The sequence below is a fragment of the Pleurodeles waltl genome, chromosome 1_2 (assembly GCF_031143425.1).
Source record: "Pleurodeles waltl isolate 20211129_DDA chromosome 1_2, aPleWal1.hap1.20221129, whole genome shotgun sequence".
Classification (NCBI taxonomy): Eukaryota; Metazoa; Chordata; class Amphibia; order Caudata; family Salamandridae; genus Pleurodeles; species Pleurodeles waltl.
In genome coordinates, this window is record NC_090437.1 from 107,166,441 (window position 1) to 107,189,065 (window position 22,625).

The 22,625-nt window shown below is 42.0% G+C and overlaps 1 protein-coding gene across 2 annotated transcripts in view; it reads left to right on the forward strand.

Annotated features, from left to right (window-relative positions):
• The window catches only part of ERCC3 (ERCC excision repair 3, TFIIH core complex helicase subunit), a 733,178-nt gene that overhangs the window by 63,065 nt on the left and 647,488 nt on the right, over positions 1-22,625 (forward strand). For both annotated transcript variants that reach the window (XM_069236738.1, XM_069236742.1), the window contains one exon: positions 20,704-20,909. In XM_069236738.1, coding sequence (XP_069092839.1) covers positions 20,704-20,909 — 206 coding nt within the window. The remainder of the gene's footprint in view (positions 1-20,703; positions 20,910-22,625) is intronic.

A 22,625-nucleotide genomic window follows, 5' to 3' on the forward strand; every position in this document is an offset into this window, starting at 1 on the left:
AAACATAACCGAAGTGAAATAAATTAGACTAAAAACTAATTAGAAAGACAATGCTGCTCACAATATAAATAATTACCGCAGTAATTCCTCATATATTCTAATAAATTCATTAATCATCAAACAGGTTAGTATTAAGTTCTTCACCAATGTTCAATCCTCTCGGTGTCTTAGTTTCTAAATCCACAACATATTTGGATTCTTTTTTACGTAAAGTTAACTCTCTATTACCACCTCTGTGGTGTGATGGCACATGTTCAATACCAAAGTAGGATAGTAAAGTAATGTCAGAGTTATGGAAATCTTGAAAATGTCTAACTATAGGGTAATGTAAATCCTTAGATGTGATTGCACGCATATGTTCAAGAATACTTTCTTCACACCATGTTTTGTACTGCCTACATACCACAGATGACAAGGACATTCTAATATGTAGATAGTAAAAGGAGTACTGCATGTTAGAAACTGCTTGATTTGTCTCATCATCCCAGGTTTATTAGTGGGGTATTCTTTCCTAATCACACTTGCGGCAGGCTTTACAATGGCCACACGGAAAAAATCCCTGTAAATTATGTTCCTTTATTGGAGAGATATGTACAAAAGAAAGAAAGAAAGAAATAACTTAGTCCTGTTTCTATGGTGATGTTAAAATGGTATTTAAAGGGATGCATATGGGTAAAACTATACACGTGATCAAGGCTGCTTGTCAGCCGAAACGCGTTGTGTGTTGAATAAACACTTCTGCTTTTGAATTCCTGCGCGTGCGTTTTCTCTCTGGAGAGTTTGGATTTATGATCTATATCTATATCTATATCTGATTGCCACGATGACGTCAGACGGAGTCGCGTGGGAGTCGGGCAATAGTGATGTCCTTGTCAACGTGCAGAGCTGGGAAGAAAATTTCTGTTGAATGCTGGCGCATTGGGAGAATTCATTAGGTGAGGAATCCACAGGTAGCTAGTGTATCCACCAGAAAAGGCATTACCGAAGGTAAGAAACTTGTTCAACAAGCACTTAAAAACTTGAATCCATGTTCCAATTCACGTCCTCGCACTGCTTGTTCGTGCTCCAATAACCGCTCTGGTAAACCCAGGGTAAGCTATTAACAGACTACAGTCCCTTCAGTTGGTTGTTATTGTGAGGCAGACAGGATAGACTGGTAATAGCTTAGTTTCTCTGAGGAGCAGCACTGAAGCTTTAGAAGACACAGAGAGAAGGGAAACCCTGAATCCTAGAGTAAGCGAAAACTCAGACTTTCTTCTCCATGTCACATTGTTTGGAGGAAGAACAGGAACAAATGCTTGTGGTTGCGGATAGGATAGTTTTTGAGGCAGAGGATGCTTGGGGAAGTGCTATTAGTAAGAAAGATCAAGGTGCTTGTGCTGCTTCGATATACCAGAAGCAAATTGAGGAATGGGCGGAAACCGAGCCGGAGTTTGATGAAGGAGGTAAGACTTTTGGCTGCACTGGGATTTCCCAGTTAATTAACCAATTGAAGCATCAAACATACGGTGCTGCAGGCATTGTCACCTTTTCAAGTGCAACAAATGCACCAAGCTGTGCCAGAAGACAGTGTAGGATTATCCTGTTGTATAGTCCTTGTCTCCTCTGTTGACAATTTTCTCTGCTTTCATCACAGAGTATGGAAAAGGATTTTGCTGCACTTAAAACTTCCATTCTAAAAACTCAAATAGCAATACACCGAATGTCAAATCAGCTGTGGGATCTAGAGTAGATGAGGCAGAGCACCTTAGAACATCAAGCACAGGAAACGCGTGGCAAGGAAACTCTGGCAAAATATTTTTCTTGGAGGGTTGAGGAGATAGAAAATCATATGCGTTGGAATAATCTCAATGTCTACGGCATACCTCAAGGGGCAGAAAGGAGCGACCTCTGTGGCTTTATATTGTAACTCCAACAAGCCTTTCCCAGTCTTAGTGAACGGGACATAGATTGTGAAATTAGCAGGCTCATTGCTTTCTTTTTGTAAGTCCTGAAAGAGGAGATAGCGATTTATGGTGCTGAGCCCTTCTAGTATACATTGGCAATGTAACTTCTCTATTAGATGGCCTGCACCAGGGATCCTGGCATTCTTGGAGACCTGTCCTTTGTGAGGTGATATTTCTACCAGCCTCCTGTAACACGTTGATGGCAACTCTGCCAGTTGAATCCACTGAATCAAGAGGCAGGCACTGAAGTATTCCTTCAAGAACCTGCTAAGCAAAAGATTCTTGTCAGTGGCTGCACTTAATTCTGTACTAAGGAAGATCAAGCTAAAGCTTTTATATCTCATTGGACCAAGAACTCTTTGACTGGAAAAACGTCTGATTTAAAAAAAGAAAATAGTAATAATTAAAATTAGATGGGCAAGGGATCACATTTACTTTTCTGTTTTTCTTTTTTGGGGATCTGAATTTGGAACTACAAGCGAAAATGCAAAAAAAAATATCAGACATAGCACAAAGAGCAAGACCTTCGGGACCTTATGGCGAAAAAAACAAATTAAATAAGGACCGAAAGACAAATATATATATAATGTATAAGTAGGCTGGGACACTCTAGGGCAACGGCATCACAGTTTTACTGGCTCAACAGAGCACTACTCAGTAGGGAGGGGTAGACATATGGAGGGTCTAAGAGGAAAGGGTGTAGGGTATCGTACTCGGAAGGGCAATTGGAGGGGGAAGGTAGAGGACAAAGGAGTTTGAGGGAGGGGGAAAGGAGTGGAGGAGTTTATAAGCAATGTGGCTACATCAGTGATAGTTTCACAGTTGGTCACTGTCTTATGCTTTCAAATTTTGACATAAATAGTAATACAGAAGAGGCTTAAACATAGTATCGTGGATTATCAGTGGGTTATGCTATCCGACAAAGATTCAGCAAATCCGGGCTGAGGTGCTTTATATTTAACAGAAATATTACGTCTTCGGGAGACCCATTTAACAAACACATAGTCTTATAAATTGCACTGCCTTGGAGACAATCTAGGCTATGACTCAGGTTCTACCAGTAAGATGTGTGGCTATTTCTCACCATAACACTTAGGCCTGTGTTAAATCTTACAATTTGTGTGGTGTGTGGGGCCAATAAAGACAGTCCTTCTCCATTTCAACAACTTTCAGTTAAATTGGCTTGTTTGGAGAATCCTCTGATTCGGTCTATGGGTTGACACAAAAAAAATTAAAAGTGGCAAGCACCAATAACAAGTTACATCCACTTTAGAGCATCTGATAAATTCACATTGTTTGATTGGCACTTCATTGGACCCAATACTTCAAGATTTATATTTTACTCAGTCCCACATTAACAACATTGCAGGATAGTTATGATGTTTAAATGTCAAGAGTTGTCTCTGTGTATCACTACCTTTATATTCCCATGCATCCTATCAACCCACTATCCTTTGGCTATAGGTATCGCCAATAAAGGATTCAGAGATTTAGCTAAACAGGGTAGGTGGTCTTTTGACAGTTTTGTTCTGCTAGAGCAAGAGTATTATTTTGTGCTTTTAAGAAAATAAGGGATCAACTCTTCCAGTGGTATGGGATGCTATCAAACAGACTTGTGAGGGGAAACATTTAGTTACAACATACGAAAGGAGAAGGGGCACGGTAGGTAGGTGATCAACTTCATCAGGCTTTAGCAATATTAGAAGCTCAACATGCTGATGCATTTCAACAGAAATATGACAGAATTTGAGTTCCTTTCTATATCTTAAAACGTAATCTTAGTGAAAGCGAAACTTCAGCAAATTACATGGGGGCGGGGAAAACAGTTAAAATGTCCCGTAATATAAAACTTAAAGAATAGTGAAGATATGGACTGTTTCCTATCTTCACAGATTAAAGAAAAAAACGAGGAAGGGCTCATTAAGTCTATTAAGGATTCTACTGAGAAAGTTCCTGTAGGTTCAGAGAAAATAATAATGGAGTCTTCCAAGAATATTATGCCACGCTCTTTGATGATGACGAGACCATAGCCTCTATTAATGAGCTGGGTAAATATGTCACAGCTGTGCAGTCTAATGTTATCACAGAAGATCTGATGCATTCTTGCAGCTTCTTGAATCGAAAAAGAAGTAGTTAAAGCTTTTCAGCTACTTCCAACTCAAAGCATCTGGTTCAGGCAGAACACCATCCGAATTTTATGAAGGCTTCAGAAAGATATTTGCTCCTCACTTCTTGGAATTATCACTCATTGAAAAGGGGGAAGGTACAGGAATACCAGCTTCCTCCTGGGAGACCTACATTACTATACTCCCAAAAAAAGAAAACACCCTACTGCTTGCTCTTCTTCTTATTGACCAATTTCTCTGATAAATTGTGATGCTAAAATCTACTCACAAATTTTGACTAAAAGACTAGTCTCAAGGATTGCAAATTGGGTTGACGATATGCAGCATGGGTTTGTCCCGCGGGAGGTACTGCAGCACACATGACTCTGGCTATATGTACATTTATGGCAATCTGGTAGGGATGATTCTTCTGGATGCAGATAAGACTTTTGATAGGGTCTCCTGTCCTTTTTTGTGGGAGACCCTATCAGCAGTGCGGATAGGCAGCATTATGCTTCAGAGCATATGGAGGCTGTGTACAAATATGTTCTCCAGGATACTCCATATTAGTTGCATCTAGGACAAGTGACCTATGTGGAAGGGACCTTTCAGGGTTGGCCCTTCTCTCCACTACTCTTGGCTCTTTTATTTAGACCCTTATTTGTAACGCTTAGTCATCTACTCAGCTGTATCCCTTAAAGATGAACTGTACTTAATTTAGTATTGTGGGCTGTAGTAATAATATAGCAGTCTTTACAGCAAACCCACAGTTATCTATTCGATCAATAGAGGAGAAGGCCACTATATTTTGGTTCATCATCAGTATATATGATTAATCCGTCCAAAATGCAAGTGCTTTGTATCTGCCCTGGACCACAAGGCGAAGACAGATATGTAGACTCCGACACATTTCGGTATACAGATATCCCCTTTCAATGCAGAGAATAATATTGTTAAGTTAGGAATCCCTAGTATTCAAAATTAAATGACAATTTGAAAAATGGTACAGGCAACCTTTAGGTCCTATCAGGTGCTTCAATTTATTAAAGATGCTTCTTCTGAACTGCTGCTAGAAAAAAGGGCTTGGGCTATTCTGATCTTAGAGTGTTACCATTGGGCAGCATTTGCAGACAACTTATCTTAGGTTATGGTGTTTCTGAACCTATGGTATTTACACACATTATATTCTGAGGTAGGTTCACAGACTGGCTTTATAGACCTTTCTTATTTTAAGCGGACTCTGTTTAATACACCTCCTTGTATTTTTAATATCTGGAAAAGCATAACAAGCTAAATTACCATCTCTCCTACAACTAGGTATACGTTTGTCTTGAACAATCCACTCTTCTATCATCTTCATTATTCTGATAAACGGCTACGATCTCACCTTCAAACTTTAGAACAGCGTTTTGAGGTGACAGTTTAATTCCTTTTCAGACTTAAAATATTTTCTTGATATTCTTCCCATTTAAGTATATCCCTATGCAGCATTTTCTGACCAATAAAATTACAGATAAACTGTGGTTATCTGTGATACCGCATATCGAATTATTTTATAGTAGACAGTGGAAGGGATGATTGAGGGAGTATACAAATTGTTGATTGAAGACAAGACCAATAATTTGCCTGCTCTGGCCCAAAAATGGTCAATCAAAATCCCTGAAGCAACAGAAATGGTTCATATTGAAAATTCAGTCAGGTTTAAACATCTTTATGGGAGTATTTCTAGACTAAACATTCATCATTAAAAATGTACTCCGGAACTCTATTACAAAATGATTAAATTCCATAAATGAGACTGTAGCGAATTCTGCATGTTTTTGCTGCAGGGAACATATGGCTGACCCGGTACATATCTTTGTTATATGTAATGGCATAGTAAATTTATGGGTACAGGTATTTGAGGAAGCCTCTAGAGCATGGGTACTCACAAACTTTTTCTCGGGGGCCAAAATTGCAGTATGGTTTGCGGCCGAGGGCCGCACTGAAGTGACAGCGGGGCTTAGAGGGGGCGGGGCTTAGAGGGGGAACAACCACCCCGCCCCCTTTTTACAGCGCCATCTGCACATTGCGCCATCTGCTCCCACCCCTACCCCAGTAACACACACAGCGCCATCTGCTCCCACCCCTACCCCAGTAGCACACACTGCGCCATCTGCACACAGCGCCATCTGCACACAGCGCCATCTGCTCTCACCCCTACCCCAGTAACACACACAGCGCCATCTGCTCTCACCCCTACCCCAATAACACACACTGCGCCATCTGCACACAGCGCCATCTGCTCTCACCCCTACCCCAGTAGCACACACTGCGCCATCTGCACACAGCGCCATCTGCTCTCACCCCTACCCCAGTAACACACACTGCGCCATCTGCACACAGCACCATCTGCTCTCACCCCTACCCCAGTAACACACACAGCGCCATCTGCACACAGCGCCAACTGCTCTCACCCCTACCCCAGTAACACACACACAGCGCACACACACAGCGCCATCTGCTCTCACCCCTACCCCAGTAACACACACACAGTGCGCACACACACAGCACCATCTGCTATCACCCCTACCCCAGTAACACACACACAGCGCAATCTGCTCTCACGCCTACCCCAGTAACACACACTACATTAAAAACAAATAAATAACCAAAGAGCCTTACCTGACTCAAAGCACTGTAAAGATGCCACAAATGTAGAACAGCAGGCAATCAGTTTGTTGTGAAAGCATGGGGTGGGGGGAGAGCCTTTCCTGATGGTTATGGGTCGCAGCCGAGGCTCACAGTGTTCAATTAGAGCTGGGATTTTGCTACGATTGGTAAAGAGGCTACAAGCGTTTTCCTTTTTTTGTCGGAAAGCTACCCATTTAATGTTATTAGGTGTGGTATGTTGGATTTACGAATGTATTGACTAGTGCCTGCAACTCTGTTAAAATACGAAAAGATCGGTGCAGGCCCTGAAGAACAAAGCGATGTATCTGTCCTCGGATTGTTCCTAATGGGGGTACATTATTCCGTGTAATACCAGAGTGGCACTGTGGAAGCAGTCAGTGTGTGCCTTGAGTTAATGGCAGCACCGCTATGCCTTTTATTTATACAGAGTGCAGCTGGGTGCGAGCTGATGTTGGGAAACACCAAGGCCCTCGAAGATGATGTACTTTCATCCATGTCATCCTTAGTCTTTGAAGGTTTGCTATCAATGGAAACATAAAGTACAAGAGGCACTCATTATAACATGAAAAATGTCATGTTATAATGAGTGCCTCTTGTACTTTATATTTGCAATAGTGCTTTTAGCATCTATCAAGACCTTTTGAGTGTGGTCTTTCAAGAGTGCACCATTTCGAGATTTGACATTCTTCGTTGATATTCACCTCGCTACCCAGAGCGCCTAGTTTTCTCCCAGTACAATACACCCACACGTAGTTGCTATCAATGGAGCCTGAATGCCTACCAAGAGATTCTTACAGCACCACTCCTGATGCACCCACATTGAACTTTGTACATAGATTTCACCGCTGCTCAGGATGCGACATCCCAATGGACATTGTAAATAGACTCCAACACTGTGAGCCCAGGTGGGACAGAACTAACAGTGTCCGAGTGCATTGTAACCTCGTGGACAGGCAATTGAGGGATCCGGACTTTGTCAGCACTGCCATTCATGCTGAGAATAGTCTGGTTAAACTACGAAGGAATGCCTTGATGCTGTGCTGATTGCCCCCAGCTGCACCTGTCCAATCTTCATATCCGGTGAACTGCCTGAAGATACTCAGTGGTGTTTATTTTAGTTTTATTCTCTCCCACAGGTTGGATTTTTTTTTTTTTATTATAACGTTTTGGAGGGATGTAGAGTCCAGATGGACTCATTCTAGTGTTTTGAGATGAAGTGCTTCCACCAGCCACTCCTCCAGGGCAGGCTTCCACACTCACCCCACATCCATCCATTACAGGTGCATGCCGGTTGTAATAAGCACAACTATGTGTCCATGTCATCATTCACAGTAGCATGAGGGCCTAGGACCCCCCCCAAATACTACAATAACTAGAACACGAGTACTGTGAAAATCAAGAGACGGGAGTCAGTGCATTAAAACTGTGGGTTTAAAAATGAAAATTAAATCAGAGGACAAATTACTCTTTTCCCCGCTAAACCGCTGAAGCTCTCCGACAGTGTGAACGACCTCAGAGTTCACTAACAGGATGTTCTGTGCCAGCAGCCAGAACTGGGGCAAAAAAAACGTAAATTAGGTCACTCACTGGTAATCTTAATGGTTGCAGAGGCTCAGATTTTATGTGACAAGAAGCGTTTGATTAACGACTCAATGGTATTTTTGTCAGCATTTAATCACAAGCTGTGCTATATTTTGTCACGTGGCACTGCGTTGACCTTTGTCTTGGCACGGAGGCCTGGAAACCCATGTGTTACGTTAACTATGATAGGACCAAACTCTGCCACACAGGGAGTGCCAGACTTTTGTATAAGTAAGGTACTTTCATAATTAAGGCAGTGCGGCCCGCTTCAATACACTGTTCTTTATTTAAAACATGTTTTTCCCACTTATTGGCACACGGGCGGCTGCAATTGAAACTAAAGCTCAAAAGCATGGCCTGGGCAACTGTGCAATGTTTTCTAATGTATTGATGTTTTGCAAAAATATGCAATATGGTAGAATAAATATAAAAAAACCTTGAAAAATAAATGTATGGCTCAGCAGCCTAGATACATCCTCCCCGAAACTGAAATGCGCTCCTTTCAGGCACCTGTATTCTTGTAATGAGGCAAAATACTGTCACTCAAAGTTTGACAGCCAGTGGCTCAAGTGGGCTGAACCGCAGACCCCTGCTGCAGTAGGATGATGTAGTGGGCAGACACAAACTGTGAATTACAGCGCAAGACGGCTGTCTCAAAGAACCCTATGTGTACGTAAGTGTATTTGCAATAGTCTGACCTTAAAAAATCAATTGCACTGCAAACATCAATGCATTAATGCAAAGGCTTCCACAACTTGCCCCTTCTATGAAGGAGGAGAGAGGCCTGAAAGGGGACCACGTGCAGTGACTTGAATGCAGATGCAGTGCCCGTTATTATTACCAATGTTGCTTTCAAGCCTGTGCTGCACTGCAATAAGATATGTATTTTTAACATCTTAAAGCGCGTGACGTCAGAGGTGTAAAATGAAGCCCATGTGCACATTAAAGGCTGCTGACGTACGGTGAATTCACAGGCATGGTCTAAGAGTTGTTGTGCGTCTCGCGGGCCGCCAAGCTAGGTCCGTGGGGCCGCTGGCGGCCCGCGGGCCGTACTTTGAGTACCGTTGCTCTAGAGTAATACAAATGAGGGTATACCTAACTCCTGATTTAATAATAATTGGATGTTCTAAGGAAACACCTTAGAAAGTCTCTGGACTTGTATTATTTTAATACAATTTCTACAAGGTTATGTATAGCAAACCAGTGGCTGGACCCCGATTCTCAGTCTGTTACTTCCTGATGTAATCAATCTTCTGAAATAAGCAGGCTTGAAATTTCTAATATTAATGGCACTCGAGAAGAAAAAACATCTTAAACAGACCTTGGCTGCTATTATAGATAAGATGGAAGACTCAAATAATAGCCTGCTCAATGGTGACTAGATAGCTAATACAGTTACTGTAGACACTTAGGGCCATATGTACGAACACTTTTACCCATAGACACAGAATGGGTAAAAACCTTTGGTACATCTGGCCCATAATGATCGAACTTTATATCTCAGTTCAGAAATGGATGTAAGGAATTACATTCTAGTGAATGTTGTACTGTTAACACACGGTGTACCAATTGAATTACATTTTTCTATCTAGTAAAAATGTATTGAAACAAAAAGTAATACAGAAGGGACCGGTTTTGGCCACATGGTCTTGTCTTGTCTAATTAGGGGACTTAAGCACTGATGGGCTACTGTTACAAAATTTGTTTCTGACTGGAAAGGTCGATGCGACTTCGGAGTGCCTAAGTGTGCTTACAGGGGCTTATGCGTGGTCCAAAACTAGTAGATCAGACAGCAAATTTATATATCTAGCACTGATCCTTGCAAAACAACATATTGCAATGATCTGGAGATCCTCACTACCCTCAGTGGGTAGTTGGTAGCTGGATAAAATGGGAGGGGTGGGATTTGGGTTTTCTATGTGATAGCATTTTTGTATTTGCTATTTGCCTGTCTGAAAATATGTTGTTAGGTGAGATAATGTAATATAAATACCTGGTATGCTGTCATTCTCAAATGTCCCTTGGAAAAATTGGCACAAAAAGTTGTACTGGTAATTTGGCATTCCAGAGTTGTATGCTTAACTATGGAAAACAAAGAACAATTAAAAAAAAAAAAAAAAAAAAAAAACTTGAATGCTGAAACGATAGGCAATGCCCAACCTAGCCAAAACCCAACAACTCTAACACATTGTCACAAGGTGGATTGGATTCCAGTCTGCTATATGTATAGAAGTGGACTGCAGAAAAGCATTGCATGCTCATAATGTGTGCTATACAATTAGTAATAACATCACACAGCCCATAAGTAGTATGCAGAAGATTATCTGAAACCTGTGTGTAGAATGAAGGAGATGTTTCAGTGTGCACAAGTCCAGTGAGATTTCTTAGGCAATGTACAAACACATAATGGCAGATGGTTGAGTTCCAAAGGTCAGCACTTAAAACCCCATCATGTTGCGTCTGAACCAATGGTGTATACGGTGGTACACTTCGAGTTTGCACCTTCTTAAAAAAAACTGTAAAAGGTTGGAAAGGTGGTGGAGGAAATGATATGCCATAGAGGAAAGGGATAGTTATAGGAAAGCCATCATAGTGTACCAGAAGGAGATAAAAATAGCTCAGAGTTCCTTCTATGCTGATAGAATTGGAGAAGCTGCTAGCTCTCCTAAAGAGGTGTTCCAGGTGCTAAAAGAAATCCTTCAAGTCTTGGTTGAAGAGAACCCTATTAAAGCTTCCACAGTATATAGCAATCAGTTAGCTAGTTTTTTCCAACATAAAATTTGGGATATTTACTCTAATTTTCCGGAGAAGACAACTTCACCAGAAGAGCAAACCTCTAGCACAAGGAAGGGCTCAGATACGATTACCCAGTTCACTCCCCTTCTCCTGGAGCAAGTGGGTATTTTGTTTAAATCACTTAAGTCAGGAACCCCCTTGGATCCAGCCCCTCCGCAGATAATTGAGCGGGGCTGGACAGTGATAGGTCCCACCTTGACGAATATGTTGAATGCCTCAATATCCAGAGACTTGGTTCCGGATCAGTGGTTAGACCACTATTAAAGAAGGCGTCTCTAGATACGGCAGACTTAAAGAACTATAGACCGATATCTCTATTACCGACACCGGCTAAAATTTTAGATAAGCATATTAACACCCAACTTTCCACCTTTCTGGAAACACACAACTGTCTCCATCCCACGCAAACGGGCTTTAGACCCCGGCATAGTACAGAAACCGCACTGATTGAAATTATGGAAGAGGCAAGGAAAGCCATGGACCTTGGCCAGACAACTGCTGTCATACTTTTGGATTTGAGTGCAGCCTTTGACACCGTAGACCACCAAGTGTTGAGTAACAGGATGAGGAATACAGGAATATAAGGGCAAGCTCATGCATGGCTGACCTCCTTTCTGTAGGGAAGAACTTTCCAGGTCCTTGATCGATCTTACTATTCGCACAAGCTCTTTTCCAGTTTCGGGGTCCCCCAAGGTTCGTCACTTAGCCCAACGCTCTTTAATATATATATGGCTCCCCTGGCGGACTTAATCGAATCTTTCGGCCTATCTATGGTGTCCTATGCGGGTGACACCCAATTGGTGGTGTCCTTCGCTAATGACACCAATAGGGAAGGCTCCGCTCTGACTTCTTGTTTACAGGCAGTTACAGATTGGATGATGGAGAGTAGACTCTAACTTAATGGGGACAAAGCAGAACTGATGGTCCTGGGATATGACCCAGGCCCGAATAAGGCACTTATGTGCCAGAGTGCTTTAGTTGACTTCCCTCCCCCAAAGAAATGCATTAAGAGCTTAGGGATATGGCTGGATCCCTGGCTTACGTTGGATCAGCATGCCAGGCGACTATCGGCTTCTTGTTTTGGAATACTGAGACTGCTGAGAAAGGTGTTTACTGTCCTTCCCTTTCTGGCACAACAACCTATCATCCAAGCCACCATTCTTTCGAGACTCGACTACTGGAATGGCATACTTCTTGGCTCACCTCTTTATGTGATAAAGAAGCTGCAGCGTGTACAAAATGCAGCAGCACGCCTTCTGTTAGACATCCCTAGATTTGTATCGGCAAAACCAGCATTAGTCTCTCTGCATTGGTTGCCAGTGGAACGGAGGATCAAATTCAGAGCTTTATGCTGCATTCACAGGTCCCTTAATAATTATGGGCCACCAATCCTAAGATCCCTTGCATCTTTTTATAGGCCGACTAGGACTCTCAGAGCAACTTCTTTAGCCTTGGCCTCCTTACCTAGATTAAAAAAAGTTAGAGGGGTGGGGCCTCGATGCCCTACTTGGGGGCCAAATTGTGGAATTCCCTTCCCCTCAGGCTCCGGCTTACCAACCAGGAACTCGGCTTCCGCAAGGAACTTAAAACTTGGCTGTTTTAGAAGCGATTGTCCGTCATGTTAATCTTGATCATCTCATTCAGTCCTTTAGCGCTGGGAAGCCTCCGGGCAGCCATGCACTTTACAAATTGCATAACATAATGTATAGACAGTCTCTGATTACTTATCTGCATTGTTGTAATGTAATTTAAAGACTGACCCGCAGAACCCTACATCTTGAGGTAGATCTTAGTATAGTTAGTATATATATATATACACACACACTTTAAGATTTCTTGATTTAGTCCTTTGCAAGTATGTCACAGAACTGCCCTCCTATTTACATGAGACCAACGACTTTCTGTGTGAAGTCAGCAAGGCAGAGCCCATACATCATGGCAACTATGGGTGTCACTTCTCTCTATACATCCATAAAGCCGGAATTTGGCCTACAAGCCTGTCAATGTTTTCTAAGAGCCCGCTCTATTATTCTATTATATATAACACGCTGAAATGCTTATGTCAATGCTAAGATTCTGCCAACACGCATTGTATTTCTATTTGACAGTAAACATTATCTCCAAAAGCAAGGAACTGCTATGGGGGCTTCTTTGCACCAACATAAGCCAGCCTACACTTGGGATGGTGGGAGAAAAAGGTGGCATGATCTGATAAGTACACCAAGTATTTGGAGAGAGTTGTGCTCTGGGTGCGCTTTATCGATCACCGAATATGGGTTTGAGAATAGAGTTGACTATACGAATATGTACAGAAGCTAAATTATAATGAATTGAACATTCAATTAACAGTGACCTGGAGTAAGAACAATATCGACTTTTTAGATGTCTCATTGAAGGCAAATAAAGAAAAGCTGGATACCCAGGTTATTCACAGGTCAACAAATTGTAACTGGATCCTATCTGGGAACAGTGGACATCCAAAGGCTCTCAAATGGAGCATTCCGTACAACCAACTTCTAAGAGCGTGAGGAATATGCTTAGGTGATGTGGCATTTGAAGAAGATGATACTACCATGATTGGAATATTCCTTGAGAGAGGGTACCTTCAAAAAGTTCTGAGTGAAGCTTATATGAGAGTCAAATTGAAAAATAGAGAGGATTTATTACATAGCAAAATATACTCAGAAATCCATGGGCATGATCTTCAACAACCGGGATCAACAGATTCGCCATTAGGTTTTTCTTGGCTAACAATCAGGAACATCAATCCATCAAAATGATCCTCGCTCACTATTGCCGTCTTGCAACATGATGAGTACATCAGAATGAAAATCAGCCCACACCCTCACATCACCTTTCGCAAGACCAAATCATTGGGAGACATTCTCACGAGAAGTATGTTTATTGAGAATGATAAATCAAATTGGTCGTGTAAAAAAAAAACACAAAAAAAAAAACAGTCTAGGTTTTTGGAGATGTGGACACTGCAAGGCCTGCCAGTATGGTACCAACAGACAAAGATATGAGACATTTGAGTGGAGGTCTTTTGCTATCAAAGCGAGCCTAACATGTGAGACTGATTTTGTTCTTTATGTTCTCCAATGTGGGTGCCAGAAGAGAGATGTTGGGAGCACCATCCATAAGTTAAAGATTAGTTTTCTACAACACTTGAGATCTGTCAAAACTCAAGACCGGAGTTACCCAATGGCCAAGCATTTCTGGGAGGTACATGGTGGTGACTCCAGAAGTTTGACCCTTTATGGCGTTTAGTGCATTAGTGTCGATCCACACAGAGGAGAACATGAACTTGATCTGCGTAGAGCAGAATCCAGAATGATTATATCACTGGGGACGGAAAAAGCATGGGGACACAATATAGATTCAGAATTGCAAGTCCATATATAGGCAGACCAGTGGCGATGCCCAGTTTAAATATAACAGACGTTGCTGTGATGCCATCCTGTTTTGATGTTTCTTGTGTTAAGCTGTAACCGTTATTGAATTGAGGCACCTCCCAGGTGACATAGCCATTTTGGTCTTGACTTAAGGATAGTATGAGAAAATAATCAAGCTTTGATGAATTAACAGGGTTCTGCTATGTTTTTATCACTTCCCATTATGTTTTTATCATGCCTTTCTATATCAAATTATAGAGTGGCGACTGTGAAGTTGCACTAACAACCTCCATGAACTGTTTTTTTCCTGTTCAGATTGTCTGTATTTTGATGCTTAGCCTGTCTTCCACCTCTTTATCTGATTATAGCACTTTAGGCAGAGTCTTTGGTTACAAGCTTTGCACAATTAACACCTATTGTATGCTTATTTTAAGGCAAGGGGTTGCATGTTCAAGTCTATATGAACTTTTGTCAGAGGTACTTACCACATGATGGAGTCTGAATAATGAAAGATTATGTGGACAAGAACTATAATCTAGCACATTTAATTGAACATGCAGTGCTCTAGGAAAATGAGGATGTAATATGAATAGCAGGTGTACCTCAGTATATGATCTGTAACAACTGATGGATATATGATATGCCTAGGAAGTATCTCTGCACAGAGTCACTTTACTATAATAGTTGCCTAACACAGGGTGTGGAGAGCGCACCATATAAACATTTCTGTAAAATAGGCCAGTGTGTAGACAGTAATTACAATGCAGCATTTGGCACTTTCTACTGCACAAGGAATGTGCTAAGAATGGGTGTAACATATGGTAGTAGGGACACCTCCTACACAAGATACCCCACAACAAATTGTTAATATATTGCCTACAGGGACATTTGCACAGAGCCAGTTTATCTTAATAGTTGCTAAACATAGGGCCTGGTGAGTATATTATACTAACTCTTACACGGCTTGAGCTAATATGCAATATCGTTGATCTGCACCGATCAAATAGATTATTGCCACAGGTTTTGGAGGGTACACCACTTAGTAACTCTAACTAAATAGGTGGTTGTGCAGACAGCTACTGATCCTTAGCTGTATTACTCCATGCTGGATATGAATGTCTCAGGTTCAATTTGACATATGGCACTTTATAACAGATAAATGTTATGATACACCCAGGGGGTATCTTCTAGATCTGCACATTCACTTTTTATAACTACTGCCAAGCATAGGGCACATCATGCGGGTCTGCACTTCAGTTGTTACATGCTTGTTTAACTTAAATGGCTCAAAAACATTATGGAGATTGCTCCAGTGCATTGAAAGCTCTATGTTCCTATATGAATGAACAATGTTTCCATATAGATAGTAGGATGTAAAGCTAACATCAATAGTAGAGCTCTTGGAATCTATTGATGCTATACGGAATCCTACTGCGTCGCTGAAGATGGCGCCCATGTTGTGTCGGGATGATAAAGAACACCAGTCTAGTGTATATGGCTCAGGAGTGCTGCAATACAAGAGGAACTGCTTTTTAACTACAATAGTGATGGTTTGCAGGTTATATATATATAATATCGCCTCAAGGTAGTTATAGTTAGGACCATGTTTCCATAGAAAAAGCGTTTTTTGACTTGCCTATATCTTTGGCACAGAGAGCTTTGAGGTGATCCGTCAAGCGTGGGCCTAGAAAAAGGGGCAAGTCAAAAAAAGTTGTGTTTCCCATGTTAATTCCCATATGACCTTTTGAACAAGGCTACAGCCCAAACCACTGGATGGAATTGCACCAAATTTGGCAGAAAGCTAGCTTTCGGTACGCAGATTACACTTTTTGCATACTTGGTGTAAATCCATTCAGTAGTTTTTGAGAAATTTAAATAAATCCAAATTTGTATGTCTTTGGCTGTGAAGCCTTCGTGAATAATGACGAGCTCGAACAGGGAATGCACAGCTCTGATTGGCTGCCAACACTTCAGCCAGGACATGTTGAAGCACAGTCCCACAAAAAAAAAAAAAGTATTAAAAAAAGAAAGGGGGCTAGGGTCGAGCCTCCCTGACCTCTTGGCTCTGGAGTTGGGATCCCTGAGGGACCCCGCCAGGGCAAAAAAGCATTTTTCTAAAAAATAATTGTTGCCGCAAAATTTGTGACAAAAACATAATAAATAAATAAATAACAGCTGGCTCCCGCACTTGTTAATTCTGAAGCACCCAGATGGGCCAAGTCCCAGGGGTATTGCTATTTTAATGAGAGGAGAGAGGGGCGCCCCTACAGCTCTTGGGACCATCACCTCCCTGTGGCTAAAATTGTATTAAATGCGGCGGGCTGCCTCTCCCACTGGCCCCCGTAACCCAGGGACCTCCACCTTCCTGATGCTTTGCAGTAAAAGAATGCAGGGACCGCCACCTCCCTGGGGCATTTCAGCAGTTATGTGCGGGGGGGCATGCGGCCTCCATGCAACCCCAGGGACCACCACTTCCCCAGGGCATTTCAGTAATTATGTGCGGGGGCTGTGCCCCCCCGCAGCCCTTGGGACCACTACCTCCCTGGGGCCCCTTGAGGAGCCACAGATGGCGCTGGGGACCGCCACCTCCCAGAACTTGCTCCTGCTATGTCCCGGGGTGCCCACCCCTGGAACATAGCTGTTTGCTGTGGCTTCTGCCCCCAGGTTACAGCAAACACTCTGCTTGCAGTGAGGGAGAGCTGTCAAACGGCTTTCCCTCGCAGCGAGCAGAGGTTTCCTCTGTTTTCCTACCTGTGGAGATGCAGCCATGGAGACAAGGAAAACAATTGCTCTCATAGAGAGGGAACTACTTTAGCAGCTTCTTTTCTGTGACAGCAGTACTGGCTCCTACAGGAGGCAGGAAGCCAGCTGGGACCATGGGGGGGGGGGGAGAGGAAAGGGAGGGGACCTTCAGGCTCCCCCGACGGTCCCCAGCATTGTGACTGGGGGGCACCTAGGTCACATGGCTGGGCCCCAGGGGATGGGATCCACAGGCCGAGATCAGCCCTGAGGAGGGGGCCCACGCAGCCCTCCGCTGACCAAAAAATAATAAATATTTAGACCTTACCACGGGGGATCGGGTCCCGAGGGCCAAGATTGGCCTGGGGAGAGAGGGGCTATGCAGGGTTGGGTTGTTATAGGTGTGGGCCGCAGGGACTGGCCGCAAGCCAGGCCTTGCTGCCAACCCCTGCTGGGCACGCCTGAATGCTGTGTGCATCACGGGGTTGGGTGGTTATAGGGATTGGCCGCAGGTCCTGGCCAAATGCCGGGACCTGCAGCTAGCCCCCACTGTGCATGGCTGAAGGCCGAGCGCAACGCGAGGTTGGGTTGTTATAGGGCTGTGCCTGGCTGGATTAACGTATAGTAATGAAAAAAGGTAGAAATTCACTGAAAAAAAACAAAGGTTACAGGGACAGTATAGTTAGGTTCTGAATTTACTCGTACAAATCCATAGAAATTTTCCAGTTAGTCACTTCAACTAACTGTAACTCACGCCCTAAGGCAACTATAACTTGCACCCTCGCCATGCACTGCTAATTACCTTAGACATTACAGCATTCATGACAACTTCTATAGCGTTTTTAAAAATCTAAACAAAGCATTAGCAGTAAAAAAAAAAAAAAACTGTGAATGGCGGGTGAGTGAGTTATGTTACCTTAGGGTGCAAGTTATAGTTACTTGAAATAACTCTCTCTTACTGCTGAATTCCTCTGGTTTTGTACAAGTAAATTCAAAACCTAAGTATAACGGCCCTGTCACCTTCGTTTTTCAATGATTAGATATATAGAACATATATGTATGTATATATATGTGTGTGTGTGTGTGTGTGTTCAGCGGTCGCCAGTAGTTAGCAATAGTTAGGACCATGTTTCCATAGAAAAAGCATTTGTTGACTTGCCTATATCTTTAGCACAGTTTGATGAATCTTCACAAAAAAAAGTGGCCGGGTGATTCTTGTTGCACAAGGGAAGTTTTAGGGTGATCCGTCAAGCGGGGGCCGAGAAAAAGGGGACTCTAAAAAGTTGTGTTTCCCATGTTAATTCCCATAGGGCCTGTCAACACATCTACAGCCCAAACCTCTGGACGGAATTACAACAAATTTGTCAAAACTAGCTGCCAGTACGCAGATTGTGCTTTTTGTTGTTTGGTGTAAACAGTTTCAGTAGTTTAGGAGATATTTAATGGCCAATGAATTTGTATATCTCTGGCCGCTAATAATTTGTGAAATTGTGCGAATGCACATGTGAAAAGAAGTGTTGCAATTGACTGACTGCAACCTGATTAGAAAGTTGCGACCGCCATTTAATTTCACGGGACATGGTCTGCGGGGGTGAAAATTGAAAGTGACCTAAGGTCAGGGTGAAGGTACCCTGATCACAGGGGTGTGATATAGGTGTGTTGTAGGGGCAAAGTATAGATTTAAAATTATTTTGCATCATGGTGCACATATTTGTGAAAATTTGTGAATTTTCACTAGTTTTTTTTGCAAAATATGTGCGATTAACGAAAAAATTGAAAGAAAAAACACACTCATTCACACACCAATTCATTCACTCTTACCTGCACTCAGAGGCTAAGGCGCCCACTCACTCACACACCCAGCCACTCACTCATGCACCTACTCAGACCCACACATACACTCACACACACACCCATTTTCAGGCCCACTCCGACACTCACGCACCCACTCACGCATCCACTGACCAAGACCGGCTCTGTGGCCAACCTGCGTTTTGCACAGCCAAAGGTCTTGCGTGGCATAGGTATGGGTGGTTATAAGGGCTTGGATGCAAGGCCAGGCCTTGCGACCAACCCCTGTGGCGCAAGGCCAAAGGCAGGGGTTGGAATAACGAATAGTAATTAAAATTACTTTATGTAAAAAAACATTGAAATTCACAGAAAAAACAAAGGTTACAGGGAAGTTATAGTTAGGTTCTGAATGTAATCGTACACTAGAACTCGCGCTTTCGCCATGCACAGCTAATTACTCCACTTAGTATGTCATTGATGAGATATTGTATGGCATCTTTGTCACTGCAACGTTTGCGAGTTATAGTTACTTGAAAGAACTCTAAATATAACTGCTGAATTTCTATGGTTTTTATATGAATAAATTCAGAACCGAACTATAACATCCCTGTAACCTGTACTTTTACATTTAAAACTGTGGTGGCAAACGAAGACTCCTGTGGTCTCCACAGCAATAGTTTGTAAATCAGATGGGAGGAAAGAGGAAAGAGTGCCAGACAGTGATTCATCAGGTCAATTTTGCACATTAAAAATTGCAAGCACAACTAAAAGGATTTAGAGTAAATTGTCCGTATACGACCTGTCACAATACAAAGTGTTTTTGCTACATTCTTAAATGAATTTGCAGAAGTTTTTTTTTTTTTTTTTTAGCCCACCCTTCCCCCTCCGTGCCTCAGGCAGATTTTTTCAAACCATTTTCCAAAGTGGGGTACCTCTCATTTATCTACAACCTCCTTCATACTTTTTCCTTAACCCTAGGCTCTTCATTGTAGCTCCAGGAGGGCGCCATCCATAACGTATTTTTGGGATAATAAAGTGATATATAATTAAGTTTCAGCAGGATTCACTGTATGCAAATTTATTTTAGATGGATGGTGTCATAATTTGCCATAGATTCAGCCCCCCTAGGCCTAAGTTTAACATCACTCACCTAACCTGTTTTATGTTTTTTTTTTTAGTTTTATTTGGTGAATGGAAAAAAAGTTAGTGAAGTGAATAACAAGGGGAGTTCTTTTATTCCTCTACCTGTTGAATTAAAAAGTGATGCTACGATTCTAGAGCTACATAGCGTTCACATACAATGACTCACCATGTCATCGGCTACATCTTTCTTCACGATTTCAGTTTCGCTAGATCGAGTACAGTAGCTTAATGGCCTAATAATCTATAATGATTTCGCTCTTATTGGTACATTTTGGAGACATTATTCCAGTAGAATATCACCTAGTTTAGGTTAGCAAGTCATGTGGATCTAAATATTACTTTATCCGTTCTTCATTGCATCCATAAGAAGTTTACATTTCTAGTAGTCAGCTTTTTTAAGAGTAAAGTACTGAGTGGAAGGGCTCTCATTCAGGCCTGTGGCCAACTTGATTTCTGTGTTTTCTGTTCAGGAGGTAAACCCTACCACAAATTCTTAAAGGTGGCTGAGCATTTGCTTGATGTTTGTGTTTTTAGAAAAGAAGAGATCCAAGAAACGACACTGTCATGAAGAGGATAATGACGAAGACGAAACTCCCATCAGTGAGTCCCAGGAAGCTGTCCCATCTGCGGCAGGGAAGCAAGTGGAGGAATCGTTAATTAGGCAAGATGAATATGGAGCAAAAGATTACCGGATCCAGATGCCGCTGAAGGGGGACCACTCCTCCCGTCCGCTCTGGGTGGTAGGTTTCCATTTCTGTGGAATCACTCTCAAAGCTTTTTATCAGAAACATGCACTTGAATTAATCCAACTTAGATCTACAGAAAACATTAACTAATGTAGTTGTTTTTAGCATTAAAAAAAGTGCAAATGTTTTTGGAAGCTCTAGCTTAAAAGCCTTACATTGATTCTAACACCAAAAAAGTTCCTTGCTGTTCCATTTTAATTTTTGAATCCTTACAATCCTGTCAAAATTGATCTTGCCGACTAACAATGACAGAAAATTTAAGCAAGCGCATCTAGTCGTCCCATTCTCTGCCTGCTAGAACACCAAACAATGTACTTAATCACCAGTTTGTTCCTAAACATATCATTGTGATTAATCCTTTTGCTCAGGCTTAACCTCATTTGATTGTTTTATTTTCCTAATTTTAGATCATTCTCATTGTTAATGTATTATTTGTGATGATCGGTGTTCTGGTAAATTGAATTTCTCACTAAGAATGCCCCATTTTTTAAGTCTGAGTTTAACACAACCCCATTTTTCTAGCAGATTGTGTAGTTTCTGTATTTTACAGAAAGGCTTAAAAAGCCTTGCTTAAGATTAGGTTTGCCATTAGGTACTGCTGGGAAAGAAGCTTGATTACTTAAGCCCTGAGATCATAGTGGCATTTTCGCAGCATATGAATAATATTGAAGAAGACATCAGAGGTTTATTCTTTTCATTTTAAAAATGCTATAAATTGCTACAGTTGTTCCTAAGCGTATTTGCTCTGTCATTATGATTCCCACTATGTATATTAAAGTGGTTGTGGGTTGTTTTTCCCCATGTCCGATACATCATGTTGGTACTTTGGGAACGTTGATCTATTGCTGGAAGATTAATGCTTTTAATTTTTTTCATAGGAAACCTGTTTTCAGATGTTGCTTAACCATTCAGAATGTTGACATCTAACACAATTATCCCACGATCGCTTTCCATAGAAATGAATGTGGAAAATGTTTAATAGAAATTGTACAGAGCTCCCCGTGTCTACAACATTAACAAAGTCTGACAGACATACCAACGACTCTGTGCACAGTATCTGAAGATGCATCTTGACTAGTATCCCAAAGTTAGTGTGTTTACATACGTCAAAACAAATCTTTAATTCTGAAAGGATTTGCTTAAGTCTTTCTGTGCAATGAGTCAGTTGGATGAGTTTACACATCTGTAAGGTCTTGTGTTTGGAAATTGAGCTTTGCTCAAAACCCACCCCTTCTGCTTTTCGTTGCTCACATTTCCAGCTCAAAGCTAGTTAAGTTTGAAATGTAGAGGCATTTTGCTCTGCACCCTTGAGGAAGAAAACTGACCCCTACGGGCTATTTTGTGTATCAGCAAACTGATGCTTCAGTCGTTTACTCGCTTGCTCCAGGTGGCAGGGGAAATTCTTGCCAAATCCCCCTTCCTTAGAAGTGTAAGGACCACTCCTTCCTCCCTTGTGAAGTGCATGTCACATATCTAGAATGGGGAACCATAGCGTTCTCAAAAGTGAGACATGTTCCCTGAATCTCTCCAGAATTGTCTCCAAGCTCTGACTCTCAGATGTGTAATTAATTAATAGTGACAAACGCACAAGTAGTCTATTCGGGAACGACAGTGCAATCCCAATGAGCAAATCGAGCATGTGAGTGGGAACAGCACTGACTTGGTACAGTTGATGCTGACCCCAGAGTATCTACCACAGATCGTTAGTAT